The sequence below is a fragment of the Parasteatoda tepidariorum genome, chromosome 7 (assembly GCF_043381705.1).
Source record: "Parasteatoda tepidariorum isolate YZ-2023 chromosome 7, CAS_Ptep_4.0, whole genome shotgun sequence".
NCBI classification, from domain to species: domain Eukaryota; kingdom Metazoa; phylum Arthropoda; class Arachnida; order Araneae; family Theridiidae; genus Parasteatoda; species Parasteatoda tepidariorum.
The window spans coordinates 67,336,005-67,351,990 of NC_092210.1; the positions used below are offsets into that span (position 1 = coordinate 67,336,005).

Below are 15,986 nucleotides of genomic sequence, written 5' to 3' on the forward strand. Positions count from 1 at the left end.
TTCAGAAAGAATATATTTACAAAGTAGATTAACCATGACATGCATAATAGTATTTCTGAATAAATAAAAAAAATTATAAAATTATTCATTTAAATTTTCTATAGTAATATTACTCAAATATATCTGTTTCCATGCCAAATTAAGTTGTTCTGATATTACTGATATAATCAGTTGTTTTGATAATTTTATGATGAATTTTTTTTTCTTCAATATCATAAATTAAGAAACAATACTGCTTGTAAACTAGTTACATAAATAAATGCAACTTAATGCCTTGTAACATTGGAGAAATAAAATAACAGAGATTTTACTAGCGACATTTTTTGGGCAACATGTACAGTTTTGATACATGCATGATTTGAAGCATGATTATGCAAGTCGAAAAGAGAAATTCATAATTGGAAATATAAGCACTTACACTTAGAGAAGAAAAATATAGGTAAATAAATCGTAATCTATAAAAGATTTTTTAAACCATTGTTCAAAATTATTTACACTATAAATGCTCAAAATCAAAATAATTTTTATAATTTAAGCAATTAGCTTTATTTTACAGAATTTTTTACATATTTATATTTCGAATTGTAGCTGATTTGGCTTTGCATAGAAAATTTTTATCAAAGTTTTGTTCATAACAGTTAGTAGAGAAAAAACTTTTTATCAAAAGCAAACTTTCAAGCTTTTCATTTGAAAGTAACGAGCGAAATTTAAACGAATTTTTTTAACTTTAAAGAAAATTCTATCACGCTCTGTGTTGCTATGCAGAATGCATAGGATACCTAATATAACATCCGCTATAATTTCGAACTGTTTTTTTATTTTTATACAGTTCATTTTCCAGTTGCCCAATTGACATCCACAATAAATGATTCTGAAAACAGTTACATGTTTATTTTGTCGATCCTCAAAAATGCAATGCAAACAAACGAAGTTATTGCTGCACTCCTGTAGGTCAATAATGAAGTTCGTTATCGGAGAAAAAACTATTCACTGAATGAATGACTCACAACAGTAGTTTCATTACATACGGTTTGATTGGCGTGGCAGCAATTGAACTGCAGTACTGGCAATAGAACCATCCATTGAGGAATAAGAGAAGTATTATTGCCAATAGCGAATATTTATCACTAAAAAAGTTTTTTTTTAAAGCTATTTTAAGAAAAGAGAAACAGGAGAAAATACGGATAAACGGAAGATAGTCATAAAGTACGAGAGTCCTCATTAAAAAAACAGGAGACTTGGCAGGCATGCAACTATATAAAGAAATAACTACATACAAACATTTTGATGGTTCTTCCTATAAGCTGAATATTAATTATAATGAGGTCAAATAATCGTAATCTTTTTGTCATATTAGTAAATGAATCTTATATGTTGTTTCTACTATAAAATATTTTGTGGTAAAATATATCATTAGTGATTCGCAACAAAATTAGAATCCACACAAGAAATGTGGATAAAATACCTTTATAGGAATTCTGAATAAGGGATTATCACCAAAAGGATTCGATGCCATTGCTAAAATTTGCTGTTGAATTTGCTGAAGTGCCATAGAATTATTAGGATCACTGTAAAAGAAAAAATATATAAATATGAATTAGCAAATGGAAAAAATAAGTTACTCAAAATTCAAATTTTGAAATAATGGAAAAGAAAATATTAATGTGATAAATAATTAATATGAAAAAGGAAATAAATTCAAGAAAATGAAAAAAAGGTTGATAAACATAAAGGAAAACTAACTAATGTTTAACCTATAGATTTTTTTAACTGCTAACAATGTGGTACTAGACCTGCAACAATACTCAAATCGAAAATAAGAAGACAGAAAATAAGAAGTGCATTTAAATATGAAGACATCAAGAAAGCTAAACAAATAAGCTAAATGCCCTCAAAAGTATAAAATAAACAGATAAAGAAATTTTAAATTAGGAAATATACATATTTTAACCCATTACAGTCTACTCACTTTTTAGAGATAATAAAAATACCTTAACAAAAGTGTAAATTATATTTTAATTTAATATACTACACCAAAAAAAATTGGAAAATATATCTTCAAGTATGTCAATGAAATCTGTCCAATGGAACTAAACAGGGGACCTGTTCGATCGAAATCAGATGTACAGTCCCAGTGGATCACTTCAACCAAACAGATGTCCAGTATCACTGAACAAGGATACTGGACACAATAGAAAAATACTGTTGAAATCTATAATTCTCAATGCAAAAAACTTTTTGAATATTTCCTCCTTTTTTTTCATAAAAAGAAAACTCAATTTACAATTTAAAAGTTTATCTATAATTTTAAAACAAATAAAAAGTAAATTAAAAATTACTTTTTTTTAGAATTTTTCATTTGTGTGCAAAACACCTTCATGGTTGATTGAAATGTATTATAACAAATTTTGCAACTACTTTCAAGCTAATGTCATATAAATAAGCTGTATAAAAAAATTTTATAATTAGCAACATTTTTACATGAAGGTTTTAATATCAAAGAAAATTATTAAGCATTTAAGGTATTAAACATTTGATTACAATGATTTTTATATTAAAAACCTTTCAAACAAGAAAACTAATGCTTGTTTTAAACTAATAACAAATAAATTACGATTTTTCTTAGATTCAGTTTAGAATGGAATGGAAACATTCAAATTATAGAATGAACAAAAAAGGTAGCTTATATAACTTACGTAGATGGCAGTTGGGACGACGCTCCTCCAAAATTAAAACTTGATGCATTGGCATTATTTCCACCAAAACCTAAAAAAATAAATAAATAAAAAATGAACCGCTAAAAAGTATTCTTAAATTAAAACAAACCAGAACAAATAAATCATTAAAAAAATTAATTAGACATACTTTACATCATTTACCACTTTAGAAAACTTCCCAAACTGTTGTGAAAGACAAAATCTGGGCACCATTTTCTATTATGTGGTATGTCTGGAATTGATACCAACTACAATTGATCATTTTGAAGATTATATAGATAGGGTTATCTCAAAATTAAAAGTTCCCCATCACCAAAGTCTAATTCACCTGAAGCGTGCCATGGGTTAATTCCTCTCCTTTCTCATTGCAAGCAATAGTTCAGGCATTTTTGTAATTTTAAATTTTCTTCTATTTCACAAATATCCAATTGCATAACAATATCCAATATCTATTTCACAAATATCCAGTTGCATGTTTTTAATATTTCAAAAAGTTGAATACTTACTAAATCATTTTAAACTAAAATTTCCTTTTAAAATGTATGTTACAATAGTAAAAAAAGGGCAAGTCAAAAAATAAGTAGCTTCTCTAGATTTACCCAGAAAATAAAACATCAATGGAGTAAACAAGACAGCAGTTGGACGTGAAAGACGCCCGTACAACATTGGGAATCATGAAACCATGGGAGGGTTAAATTACCACTAAATTACCCACTTAAATTCAAGAAAAAAATATCTGACTTTCCAGGCATTTTAGGAGAATTTCAATGCAAATAAAGATATTTTATCTATACCATGCAATTTTTCTGTAGAAAACTGATTTTATTTATTTATTTTCACTAAAAGGTTAAATTTTTACAACAAATAATTGTAATAAATGTTAGAATTATTTAATTCGAAACTTAATAACTGATTACTGTTACTGACAATTATGACTGGTTATTTTACAGGCATAATGTAGGTATGTTCCAGATTTTCGTAAAAAAAATGCAACTATTCCTTGTTTCATAGAGTCAAAATAAAATTCCCTGGCAATTCCAAGTTTTATCTGTTCTCCCTGACCTGGGGGAGCCACGCATGATCAAATAGATGGTGCTGTTGCAGTACCTGGATAAAGCTGAGATGAGCCTCAATCTGGTCTTAGAGTATTGTTACTGCATTACTGTATTTTTTAGAGGTTGGAACCATCAATGCTATGCTGTATTGTTACATAGCGTCAAAATTGAAGGAGGCTATTTGGAAAAAGCGACCTGGCATTTTGTTGTTGGATGACATTAAGAGAAAAAAACAAGCAGCATTAAATCAGATTGCAGCTCTTAGTTCGGAGAGGGTGCCTGATCAAGCGCCATAGAGCCCTAACCTTGTACCAGTAACTTCCATCTGTTCCAGACTTTGAAGTATTTTGGCTGACGTCGCTTTGAAAGCAATGCCAAAGTCATTCAAGCCATTAAGTTCAACACTTCTTCCATATGCAGAGACCTGACTTTTTTTCCTGGTGAGCTTTTTGTAGCATAAAAATGGTATGACAAATGTTTCAACATACTCGGTAATTACGTGGTGGTAAAATAAAGTTATGTCTATTTTTAATATCTCATATATTTTGTATTTCATACACAGCTCAGTCCATAGTCACCAAGAGAAACTTAATTTCAATAACCCCCTCGTACTGTATGAGAACTTTTGGACACCCTATATATATATATTTTCAAAATGAATAATATGAAAACAATACATACTAAATGTAGAAGGATTTGTATTTCCAAAACCAAAACTTCCAGGAGCTTTATTTGCTGTAGTGCCCCCAAATAGGGAAGTACCAGTGTTAGTTCCTAAGGCGCCCATGGAGAAGTTCGATGGTGTACTCCCAAAAGCTCCAGTTCCAAGTCCAGCACCAAATAAATTACCTGTAAACGGTGTTGCAGCAGGTTTGTTTTGACCAAACAAATTAGTTCCTGTTGCTTGAGTAGCACCAAATGACCCTATTATAGAGCAGTAAATAAGACAACCTTAAATAAATAATTATCATAGCTTTTAAATAGCTAACTAATTGCTTTATAAATGTAAAAGATAGTGACTCATGAAAATAACGCTAATTGTTTACTATAATTTTTAAAGAAAAAATCAGCTAATGGACATTCTAAAGTGATTCAGTCATGGAGATAAGAATAAAAAGAAAGACTTTTCTTGTAAATGGATAGCATTGAAATAATATAAAACTTGGATACTTCCTCTAGGCTACATCTAATGAAGAATATACAAGAAATATTCACTTTCTGTATCAAGTGCTCTGATTATTTGTAAGCTGAATGTATTGACAATTGTTCTTAACTTCCATGATGGAATAAAATACTAAATTTGCATGTTGTTTGTTTGTCAATATTTTTCAGTTTGCCAGAGTTAAATTTATGTGATGAGGATTGGAAAATACCATGTGGTCGAAATCAGTTTCTACTTGAGATTAATGTAGAAACTTTGATTTCTGATTGTAACCAGTGACTTTGTTATAAGCTGTCACTTTTTTATTATTTCTTATTGCCAAAGTAATAAGTAAACATGAATATTATTTTAAATTAATACATAGTATATTGTTACATTTTTAAGTTTCTTGCATTTTTAAACAAATATTAAAATATGAAACGCACATTTAAAAAAGAATTTTGATTGAAGCCATCCTGTTATCTTCAATATTATATAAAGTGTTTTTAATAAAATATGAAACTTTTTTTTTTAATCCAACAGTTTTGTTTGGAAAAAAAACAAAAAAAAACAGGGATATCACAAATCAAATGTAATTTTTATTTAAGAAATAAATGACAAAATTTTTATCTTAGACAGCTCAAAGGGAGCAAATGAGGCAAATAATTATGTTAAATTATCAATAATATAAAATTGGAGAAATTAGGATTGTGTTTTGATTAGTGCCTATTTAAATTTCTATGAATTACATTATTTACCATACAGTTACTAATCTCTTGGTGAAAAATAAAATAAATAGATTTGGATTAAAGAGGGTGGATTTGTTTCTGATAATTGCGTTTTCTTCTACTTAGTGATTTTAGTTTTTTTTTTTTTTAAATGCTTAATTTTTTATTGGCGTTTTCATTATGGCACAATATTTTTTTAACTTTTTTGTTATTTTCTTATGAAAATTCTCATAATTCAGTATTTTATATAACTTATAAATAATGGAATTTTTAGAACATATTTTCAACATTAAATTAGTAACATTTAAAAATATCATGTTTACACAACTTCATGGGTCTAAATTCTTTTATCAGTTTGAAGTTATAGCAATTTATTGTAAATAAAGCTTTCATTTAATAGAGTTTAGTTTACTAAAATATAAATGAAATATATTATTTTTAATTATTAGCTGTCTTTTGATAAGCTCATTCTTAAACATCATAATAGAAAGTATCCTTTCAAGAATTATGAAATTAAAAGCTTAAAATCAAAATAAAATAACATGATTAATATAAACTTTAAATTTGAATACACTCCTTTGCCTGCAGAAAAACTATAAAATTAAAAAACAATGTTTCATACCAAATGAAGATGTTTGATTTCCACCAAATCCTGTGGAGCCAAAAGCAGGTGCAGTAGATTTTTGTCCAAATAATCCACCTCCAGTCATATTATTTGGAGTTCCAAAGCTGAAAGTATTTGTAGTAGTGGTATTTGTTGTTCCAAATCCAGTTGGTTTAGCACCAAATAGACCACCCTGTAAAAAAAAATTTTATTGTATGAATATAATGGTAATTTAGGCAAAAAATATTAATAAAATTGTTTTGATTGAAAAAGAACAAAAAAAAAGATAGCATATCTTCAGGCCCCCTACATATTTTAGCCAGAGAAAAGGGGAAAAGAGGATCATTTGTAGTTAAAAATGGGAAGGATAGAGAATTTGAGCTAAAATAGAGAACTTCAGAAGACCATATGTTTAGAAAATGTTCCGCCCTCAATTTGGAGATACGATTCAATAGTAATCTGTAATTAAATAATTAAAATAAAGGTTTTAATAACTTGCACAAGAATATATGTAGTGACAAAATAATTGCCAAAACTATTTAGCATGACCCATCAATTCATTTTGACCAATTAATGCTTATTAAATTAATGATTGACGTACAAAGTTAGCATGCATTGAAACTTTAATGTAATTTAAACATTTTTTTAAAATTGTTTCATATCAATAAAGAGAGGACCAAGTGGGTTAAAACATTATGAAGAGAACTAAATCAGACTTTGCTCTAAAAAACTGACTTTGGAGGGGAAAAAGAGCCCAAACAAAGTATTAATTTAATTAAAACACATACTATTATTCATATAAAGCATAACTCCAAAGCCTGAAAGCAGTTTCTTTTAACAGCACATAAATAGCATGATTCATAAAGTGTATTGAAAAAATAAACATTTAATATAATATTAGACAACATGCAAAATATTTTTTAAATGTTTTTAAAAAAGTATTCCTTTTAAATTTTCTATAATTTGAAATGCTTAAAACCATATTTCGTTAACTTATTTTTCAAAAGAGACAATGTTCTAACACAATTAACTAATGACCTGATTTTGCATCTGTTAACAATATTAATATAAGTATCTCAAACAATTTTTTTTTTCATTTTCAATATAATAAAAATAAATCTGTAATAGGCTATAAATATAAACTATCTTTTTAAAGAAAAGAGTGTGAGAGTAAATTCTATAAAATTTGTATAGTAGAGAAGAAAGAGTATTACACTTTTGTAACTATGGGGCTTCTGAAACCTACAAGTTTATAGTAAAGTAATTCATTGCTGATAACTATTAGTTACACAGTTAAAAATATTGGAAAGAAAGGAAGATATTAATTCTGCTTATGCAAAAAAACATTGTTTCTAAATAAAGTAAATGCTAGATTTAGCAGCCTTTATGTTTCAAACAAAAATTAGCGCTATATCGAAAATATGCAAAACTATCATAAATATTTACTCCTAATTCATGAATACTGCACTTATTTTGACAAAACTATTATTCCTGTATGTATTTTATGTATATGGCATTAGCTATAAGCAATACATTTTTCTAAATAAGAAACATCTAAGAGCTGCAAGTTTAAAGAAAAACATCTAAAATAAGATGATTGTAATTTTAAAATAAACCACCTGTAAACTTTTACCAAAATAATGAAAACAGTTCTCAAAAGAGAAAAACAGGATTGATGAATTTACCAAACACTTTATAAAGGAATTTACAAAGGTTATGAATGCATACAGGAGACTAATTTCCACAGAATATGATATTTTCAACAGACACAATGAAAAATAAGCAATAATTCGCCATCTTTTTTACCATTAATATCGAAAACCACCAACGATAAAATTAGGAGTTTTTATCACTCCTCACTAATAGAGAATTTAAGATGTTTCACATTAATTGAACAGGAACATTAAAGAAATATTGCTTTGATTATTCTTCATTGCCCCAATGATTCAATCTATTGATTAGTCAAATAAAAACTGTTTAAGTGTGAAAATGTCTGTTTTTGGCATAAATATAATAGGCATTAAAATAACACTGAGTGTAGAATATAAAATGAGACTTCTATATATTGGTCATTAACTAAAGGGTTGCAGTTATGAAAGGTCCTACTCAAGTGCAAAGACTGTACTCATTTTTATTTAGTTTTATTTTAAAATATAATAATTCAAAGTTTAGAATTAGGGAGAATTAGGTTTTTACAACATGACTAATATCATCAAATAAGGTTACGTAAAAACAGATGATACAAAGTTAAAGTAAATTAATGATTACAGTTTGTTGAGTATTTGCTCCAAATGCACCAAAGCCAGTACTGGTACCACCAAATCCTGTAGCTTGTGTAGTTGCTGTATTTCCAAACAAACCAGTAGTTCCCGTGGTTTGTCCAAATAATGGCTAAAAACAATTGAATATTAAATAATTTATTTAGTTAGTTAGCTTTTGCAAAGTAAATTCTAAATAGAAAATAAAAGTTAAGACTCTAAATTATTGAAAAGAAAGAAACATTTTACATCTAACAACAAGTTATCTATCTACAAATAAAGTTTTCTAATTATACAGTTTTAGCAAGTTAAGTTTAACTTTTGAAAACATGCTTATTTTTGTAAAGAATTTTTTGATTTAAATATCCCAGTTTTTCTGAAATGAAAGTTTCTAAAAATTTAAATGTCAATACTATAACAAAAATCATTGAGGAATTCCTTAAATTAGTTGAATTTACAATAACTCTCAGTGCTCATAGCTAACAATTTATTTTCAGTTTTTAAAGGATATATTTTCAAGCCTTTGAAACTATGCAAATATCCTTGTGAAAAGTTTTTGTGATAGGCAGTGAAAACAGAAGTGGACATTTTTCTTACCAAAGGAGAGAAAAAACATCAATAAATGATCCTGAGTATAATCTGAAGAAAAGCTATTTAAATAAATAAAAATAATAAAAAGATGAAAAGATCATTTATCACTATTTCCAAAACACAATTTACAATACAGCAGGTAGGCAAACAGATAAAAAAAAATAGAAAAGTTATTAATAAAAAATAATTGTCAACAGTTTTAACCAAAATAATTACCTTTTGTTGATTATTTTGGCCAAAAAGAGATGTGTTGTTAGTACCACCAAAGCTGAAAGCAGGTGCTGTAGATGTAGAGGGAGCACCGAATCCCACAGATTTGCCAAACAATCCTGTATTTTGAGTTTGTTGTGTTCCTCCTCCAAACAAGCCTCCTCCTGTAGTTCCAAATGTATCTAAAAAGCATTTGTATATTAAATATATTGTTATAAACAAAGGAAGTCATGGGATAACATAAAATTCTCAAAAAAATAAATACTATTTGTCATTCCTCCCGTAGAACCAAAAAGTGGTTTTGACTGAGTTGTATTTCCAAAGGAGAAAGCTGATGTAGAAGCTGCAGCAGGTGCACCAAAAAGACCACCAGTTGTTTGAGTAGTATTCCCAAAACCTAAAGCAGGAGTAGCGCCACCGCCTTTTCTGTTTGCCGCATAATCTTCCATCCTCAGTTCCTAAACAGATAAATATTGTAACTAAGTTACTAACAGAATGGTGCAGATATAACAAGTAAATATACTTAATCATCTTTTTACATTAATGAAATAAAACTACATACAATACATACAGCTAACTATTTTTCAACATACAATTAAGAAACTATAAAGGATTCAAAAAGTATTTATAAATTAAAGTATTTATAAAAAGGAGTAAATACCTCCAAACTTTTATTTTCATATTCTTTCATGCAAGTGATGCATTGATGTCTTGTACCAATACTTGTGGATACACCAGCTTTCATCATAGTATCTGTTCCAGTCGGAGCATTAAATTTAATTGTTGTCCCAGATTGGGTAGCTGCATTAAATCCACCAGCCACACCTAGATTGTAATTAAAGCAAATTATTAAAAAATATTAATATCAGAAATGTTATCTATAATTTCTCAGTCTCTCTCTTTTTTTCACCCACAATTTATAAAAATTAATATTTATAAGTTTAATATGAAACATGTTCATTTTAATTATTATTATTAGAAAAATTTATGTTTTTAGAAGAAAATTTTATACTTTTTTGCACCTTTCTTTTCTTTTGTTCACTATGCTTCGATACAAAATAAATTTCATTTTATAAGGAAGTGCCTCATAACACATTGAAACAAACATAATCCTGGTAAATGTAAATATTTATTGTTCTCTTCTTATTGTAGTTATTGTTCTTAGTGTAGTACCTGTTTTAGTCTTCTTTTGAAAAAATATTTGTCAGAAATTTGATAAGCTAAATACATTTAATATTCGCTCTCATAATTATGCATCATTTATTTTATCACTTCCTGGTGAGTGAGATTTATTTTCTTTACTTAACACACAATTTCCCACATCCAGATTTTTTTTAAAGTTATTATTTTTATTATAATATTTCTTTTTTTGGGGGGGATTGATAATTATAATCTTTTTTCAACAGTGTGTTTGGAATTTTTTCCTTCCTTTCTGAGAGCTAGTTTTACAGTTAGTTAAATTTAATTGAACTTCTCAGAGTTTTTCTTTGTACAAACAATATATATGCACTGATGCTTAAAAACAATAATTAGTAAAGAAACTTCAGGGGGGGAGTAATAAATTATGTACAGACTAAAATATTTTTAAAAAAATTTATGAAGGAATATTTAATAGTGAAATAACATCCATTTCGTTGAATATTCTTTAAAAAAAAATCATTAAGTTTTAATTCATTTCAAGTAACTTATTTATATGTGAAAATTGACCCCATTTTTATCATATTTTAATTACCTTCTCCTAATTTCTGCTTCACTTGTGACTAAAATCAGCATTAATCTTTTTAAGCATTATTTACTCTATTAATGTTCTGCTTTTTACAAATTTGATTCATGCTATTAGTTTCAATTTAGATTTGTATTAATAGAACAATTCTGATAGATTTTTTGTGGAGGCCATTGTAACTTTAGATTTATTTAGATATTATTGATAATTATATAAGACTTTTAATTTCATTTTTTCATTCTAGTAAGATTTTTTTCTGTGCAAATTATGCATTTGTGAAATTGTATTATTAAACTTTGCATGATATTTGGCTGCCGAGACAAGTTACGTAACTCTTATGGTATCAAATTTTTCGTAGATATTGTACTGTTAGATTGGATAATTATTAACCAAGGATGGGATTTCTTTTGGAAAAAGCATATTACTTCCAGAACACTGAAAGGAACAGATAACTGAAAACTAAAAATGATCAGAACTCTGTTTAGAAAAAGTATTATAATAACCTAAATTGTAACAGGTAAAATTTAATATAGTACAAAAAGTTTAAAGTTTCCTTCACTCAACTATGCTCATATATTAATTTTATACTAAATATTAAAATCTATATAATTATAACGTTTTATTGTTAAATGGATGTCTTATTTTCCTAAATAAATATAAATATGCATGTATGAGTGTGGCGATGTTGTGAATATCTCGTCAATTGTGACGCCCTGCGCCACACGTGTCTATCGCCAATTGTTTCGTTTTTTTAACGTGTGCTTTTTTTTGTTGTTGTCTATCTTTCGGATCTCGAGATTTGTGAGTTAGCATTCTTGGGATAATGCAAAAAATTAAGTGAAGCTACAGTCCAAGAGTTGTGTGTGAACTTTAAGAAATAAGTTTAAACATATTATTAATTCGAATCAGCGCAAAGATTCTTCAATGCACTCTTACAACTAGATTATGTGGACTACTTATATAATTTTTAGTTCACATAAATCTGTTTTTAGAAAATTTAATTCATAGTTTATTTAATAATTACACAGTGCTAGAATTATCTGTGTGTTTATAAGTTTAATTCTGATTACTGTTACAAATATTTAAGCTGTTTGTTATAATTATTTTCAATAAGTTAAATTTTTATTAGTTTTTGAGGGGAGAGAGGAGGGATATTATAGAACTTTTAGGTGAAATTATATTTTACAATCATTTCTCAAAATAAATATCCTCATTTAAAAATACACATTCAAATGCTCATTTTTCATAACTTTCAGTTCAGAATTTTAAAAAAAAAACTTAAAATGCTTATGAATTACTTTTTTTAAAAAATTCACTTTTTCGAAGAAAATTTATACACAGAGATTGCGTTTTAGCATGTCTTTAAAAAAAAGCTTCAAATTTGTCTGTTAATTTGATAATGAATAAGAGTAACTTTTTAAAATATATAAAATAGTGTATAAGAGGGTGATTTAAATATGGTTGAGGAGCAAGTATAACATAACACAATTTACATAACACATTTCAATAAATTTTAATGGTAGTAAATGACTGCACATTCAAAACTAAAGTGACCTTTTCTGCGTGCTCCTTTTTATCCCTAGAGAGAACATTGAATTTTTTACAGATATAACTTATTAGAGTAACTACCGGTTGATCCAAACAGACTTGTGCCAGTGGAAGTATTTTGACCAAATAATCCAGTTGCAGTATTAGTAGTTCCGAATCCACCAAATGCAGGACGTGGCGTGCCAAAAGCTGAAGTATTTGTAGCACCAAACAATCCACCAGCTGTCTGAGTAGAAGGGGTAGCTCCTCCAAAAAGACCTCCACTATTTGATGCAGCTCCAAAACCTTGAAATAAAAAATATTTTAGTATTATAAAAATAATACAAACAAATGGCTTAAAAATAAATCATTTTACACAGTTTGAAAACATAAACAGTATAAGAAATACAGATTCTTGGGTTATCTTTGTTCACAGAGATTTTCATACTCATTTACAAAATATTTATACGTGTGCATATACCGTCGCTTTGAAACTAAACCGTGGTAACTCAAAAAAGCAAGTTTTTCAGGAGAGCGATTTCTAACTTTCCGCGCTAATGCTAATCGCGCCAATGCGATAACGATTTATCTGCTCTCTAAATAAATTTTATGGAACTATGAAGATAACACGTTTCTCTAAAAGGGTGATTTTTTCACAAAAAACGACCCAAATATCTAATTTTTCGATTTTTTTGAGTTACTACGGTTTAGTTTCAAAGCGACGATATGTGTGTGTACATATATAGATAAATTGTGGCTTAAAGGCTTTCTTTTTTTTAAAATTATTTTTTGTTATTTTTTAGATTTGCAGCCTGTTTATTTACTAATTAAATTTTTTATTTATACTCATTTTTTATTTATAGAGGTACATACATACTAAAAGAAATTGTACCAGTTTAACATGGAAGAAATTTAATTATGAAAGTAAGAGAAATTTTCATAAACTTATGTCTACATTATTTTTAATGAAAAAAAATTTGGGGAAAGGTCAAAACAAAAATTTTTGGTCCCAATGTTCCATTAAGTGTGGTAATAGGTACTACTGGTATTGTTGTGCTAACATCAGGCTTCATAATGGACTGAAGAAAAAATTAGGATATTATTAAAAAAATCAGAACATATTTTTGAACAGTACATGCATACCACACTACTTTTAAAGTGCAAACAGCTAACTAAAAAGCATCATTTGCATTCCTTTAGAGTAATAAAAGCAAATTTTACAGCAAAATAAGAATAAAATATACTTCTTTTAATTTCTTAACTACTTTATTTAAAATAAAAAGTTTTCCTGAATAATTTTATCAATACTGAACTCATAGTTTCAAATCAATAAATTGAAATTTTTTTATTGCACTGTTGTATCATTAAAAAATCCTATGATATTACTATATTGTTCATTGGAATCAACCATCTTTAAAATCATATGATAGAGACCAATCAAGAATTGAAACTATAAAGCTCCATCCAATAAGATTTTCTACTATATTTGCTGAAAACAATAAGTAAACATATTACCTTTGAAATTATCATCGTTAAAATTCAAAAATGTAAAATTGTTAATCAAATTTCTTTTTCATAGAATGACTTAATTAACAAAGAGATTGAAACAATGAATAATGCAGGTAAGACTACATACCTGAACTGTGTAAATAATCAGCAGACTGTCCCTAAATTGGAATTATTGAATTGCAATTCCTATGAGTATTATTTATTAAAATAAAAAGATATTGGATCAAAAATCCAAATATTTTTATTATTTAAATCTACTTTCAAAAAAATCTTCATTTAGTATTACAGTAGGGAACCGATTATCCGGAACGATCGGGAACATCGCTATTCCGGATAACTAATTTTTCGGGTTTTCTGAATCGCTATGAAATGCCGTTTTTTTATTGTTAAACCCAACTAAAAAAAAAAAAATAAAAATTGGAAATAATCTTAAAAAGAAGAAAAAACGATGAAGTAATACACTAATGATTACTTCCAAAATGATGCAAGGTAAACATCGTTCAAAAAAGAAGGAAAAATCCTAAAATCTTATGAGGAAAAAAAAAATTTTTTTTTTAAAATGGGGGGAAAATTTATCGAATTTCGATCCGGTTTTTTGGTTTTCCGAATTCCGGATAACGGGTTCTGTACTGTATTAGAAAATGGGATTTTCCGAGAACACAAAAATTACGAATATCAGGACAAAAAGCTAAAAATCAGGGCAAAGTATTTTTCCTCAAGAGAATCAGGACTACAAACCCTGTATAATATGTACCTAATATACTAACAGTTACTGTGGAAGTAAAAAATAAATATCCATTTTCTTATCTAAAAAAATTAGCTACAAAAATGGGTTTAATTTATTCAAAAGTTTGTTTTTGTTTAATTTCTTTTAGATTTTCCTAATTTTAATTTGTATAATAAAAATTATGTAAACATTGATTTAGTAATTTGATACCTTACATATACAGTCTGACAAGAATTGTTTTGAGCTAAATGTTTTAGCAAAATAAATTAAAATATAATTCAAAAAGATAATAAAATTTAATAACTAATATCAGAGGGTATGAAACTCTTACCATTCTAAAGTTAATTTAACACCAGACTATCTTTTCATAAATTCATACTTAAATTTCAGAACACTTGGTACTAGTATTAAGATACAATTTTATTTACACTGCGAATTTTAAATATAATATTTGAAGATTATCCCAGTAGTATTTACACACGTGAAAATGAAAAAAATTGGAGTGTTTATAGCATTTAGTTATTAGTGAAATACTACATATGAAAGAGGAATTTTGTCATTGCGGGCATTTTCTTTTACTTTTAAAAATATCCAGTAGCCAGAAAAATTAGTGAGACATTGGCACTCTGTGAAGATCTACTGCTTCATGCACATATATTACAATAATTATTATGCATACCTGATACCTCAAATGAAGCTTTATTTTTTGCTATCTCATTAAATCAGTCCTGGCATACTCTTTTATTTTTAAAATAGTTTTGTTAATTGAGCCCTTCTACTTTGAAAGTTTGATTATTTTTAAACTGTAGTTCTCTATAGTTTTAAAAAATTTTGATTGATCCATAAAAAAACTAAGATATATACGAAGTAGGCAAAAAAAAATCTAGAAAGTAAATAAAAACAACTTTTAAATAATGTCAGAAGATTTTAAGATAGAACTATTACCATATGATACTTATGCTGGCCTCCATTAATTACATTAATAAAAAAGCTATTGCTTTCTTTCATTATTCACATTAATATTTATGCTAATGCTTGCCTTACAATGCAATACTCACTCAATAGAAATTAACAAAANGGCGGTTATTCTTCATTATTAACTGCAAAATCGTGCTTTAAAACTAAAATAAATAAAAATTTAAAATTATGTAAAAGATTTGAATGCCCTAAATGTCTTCCCTGAAAGATTCTGAATG

At 27.4% G+C, this 15,986-nt stretch overlaps 1 protein-coding gene across 2 annotated transcripts in view; it reads right to left on the minus strand.

Moving 5' to 3' along the window:
- The window catches only part of LOC107445514 (nuclear pore complex protein Nup98-Nup96), a 71,554-nt gene that overhangs the window by 43,557 nt on the left and 12,011 nt on the right, over positions 1 to 15,986 (minus strand). For both annotated transcript variants that reach the window (XM_043045763.2, XM_043045762.2), the window contains exons 5-13: positions 12,657 to 12,860; positions 9,966 to 10,129; positions 9,570 to 9,762; positions 9,311 to 9,486; positions 8,514 to 8,636; positions 6,264 to 6,438; positions 4,454 to 4,696; positions 2,697 to 2,766; positions 1,466 to 1,568 (exon numbers count right to left, since the gene is read on the minus strand). In XM_043045763.2, the coding sequence (XP_042901697.1) occupies positions 1,466 to 1,568; positions 2,697 to 2,766; positions 4,454 to 4,696; positions 6,264 to 6,438; positions 8,514 to 8,636; positions 9,311 to 9,486; positions 9,570 to 9,762; positions 9,966 to 10,129; positions 12,657 to 12,860 (1,451 nt within the window). The remainder of the gene's footprint in view (positions 1 to 1,465; positions 1,569 to 2,696; positions 2,767 to 4,453; positions 4,697 to 6,263; positions 6,439 to 8,513; positions 8,637 to 9,310; positions 9,487 to 9,569; positions 9,763 to 9,965; positions 10,130 to 12,656; positions 12,861 to 15,986) is intronic.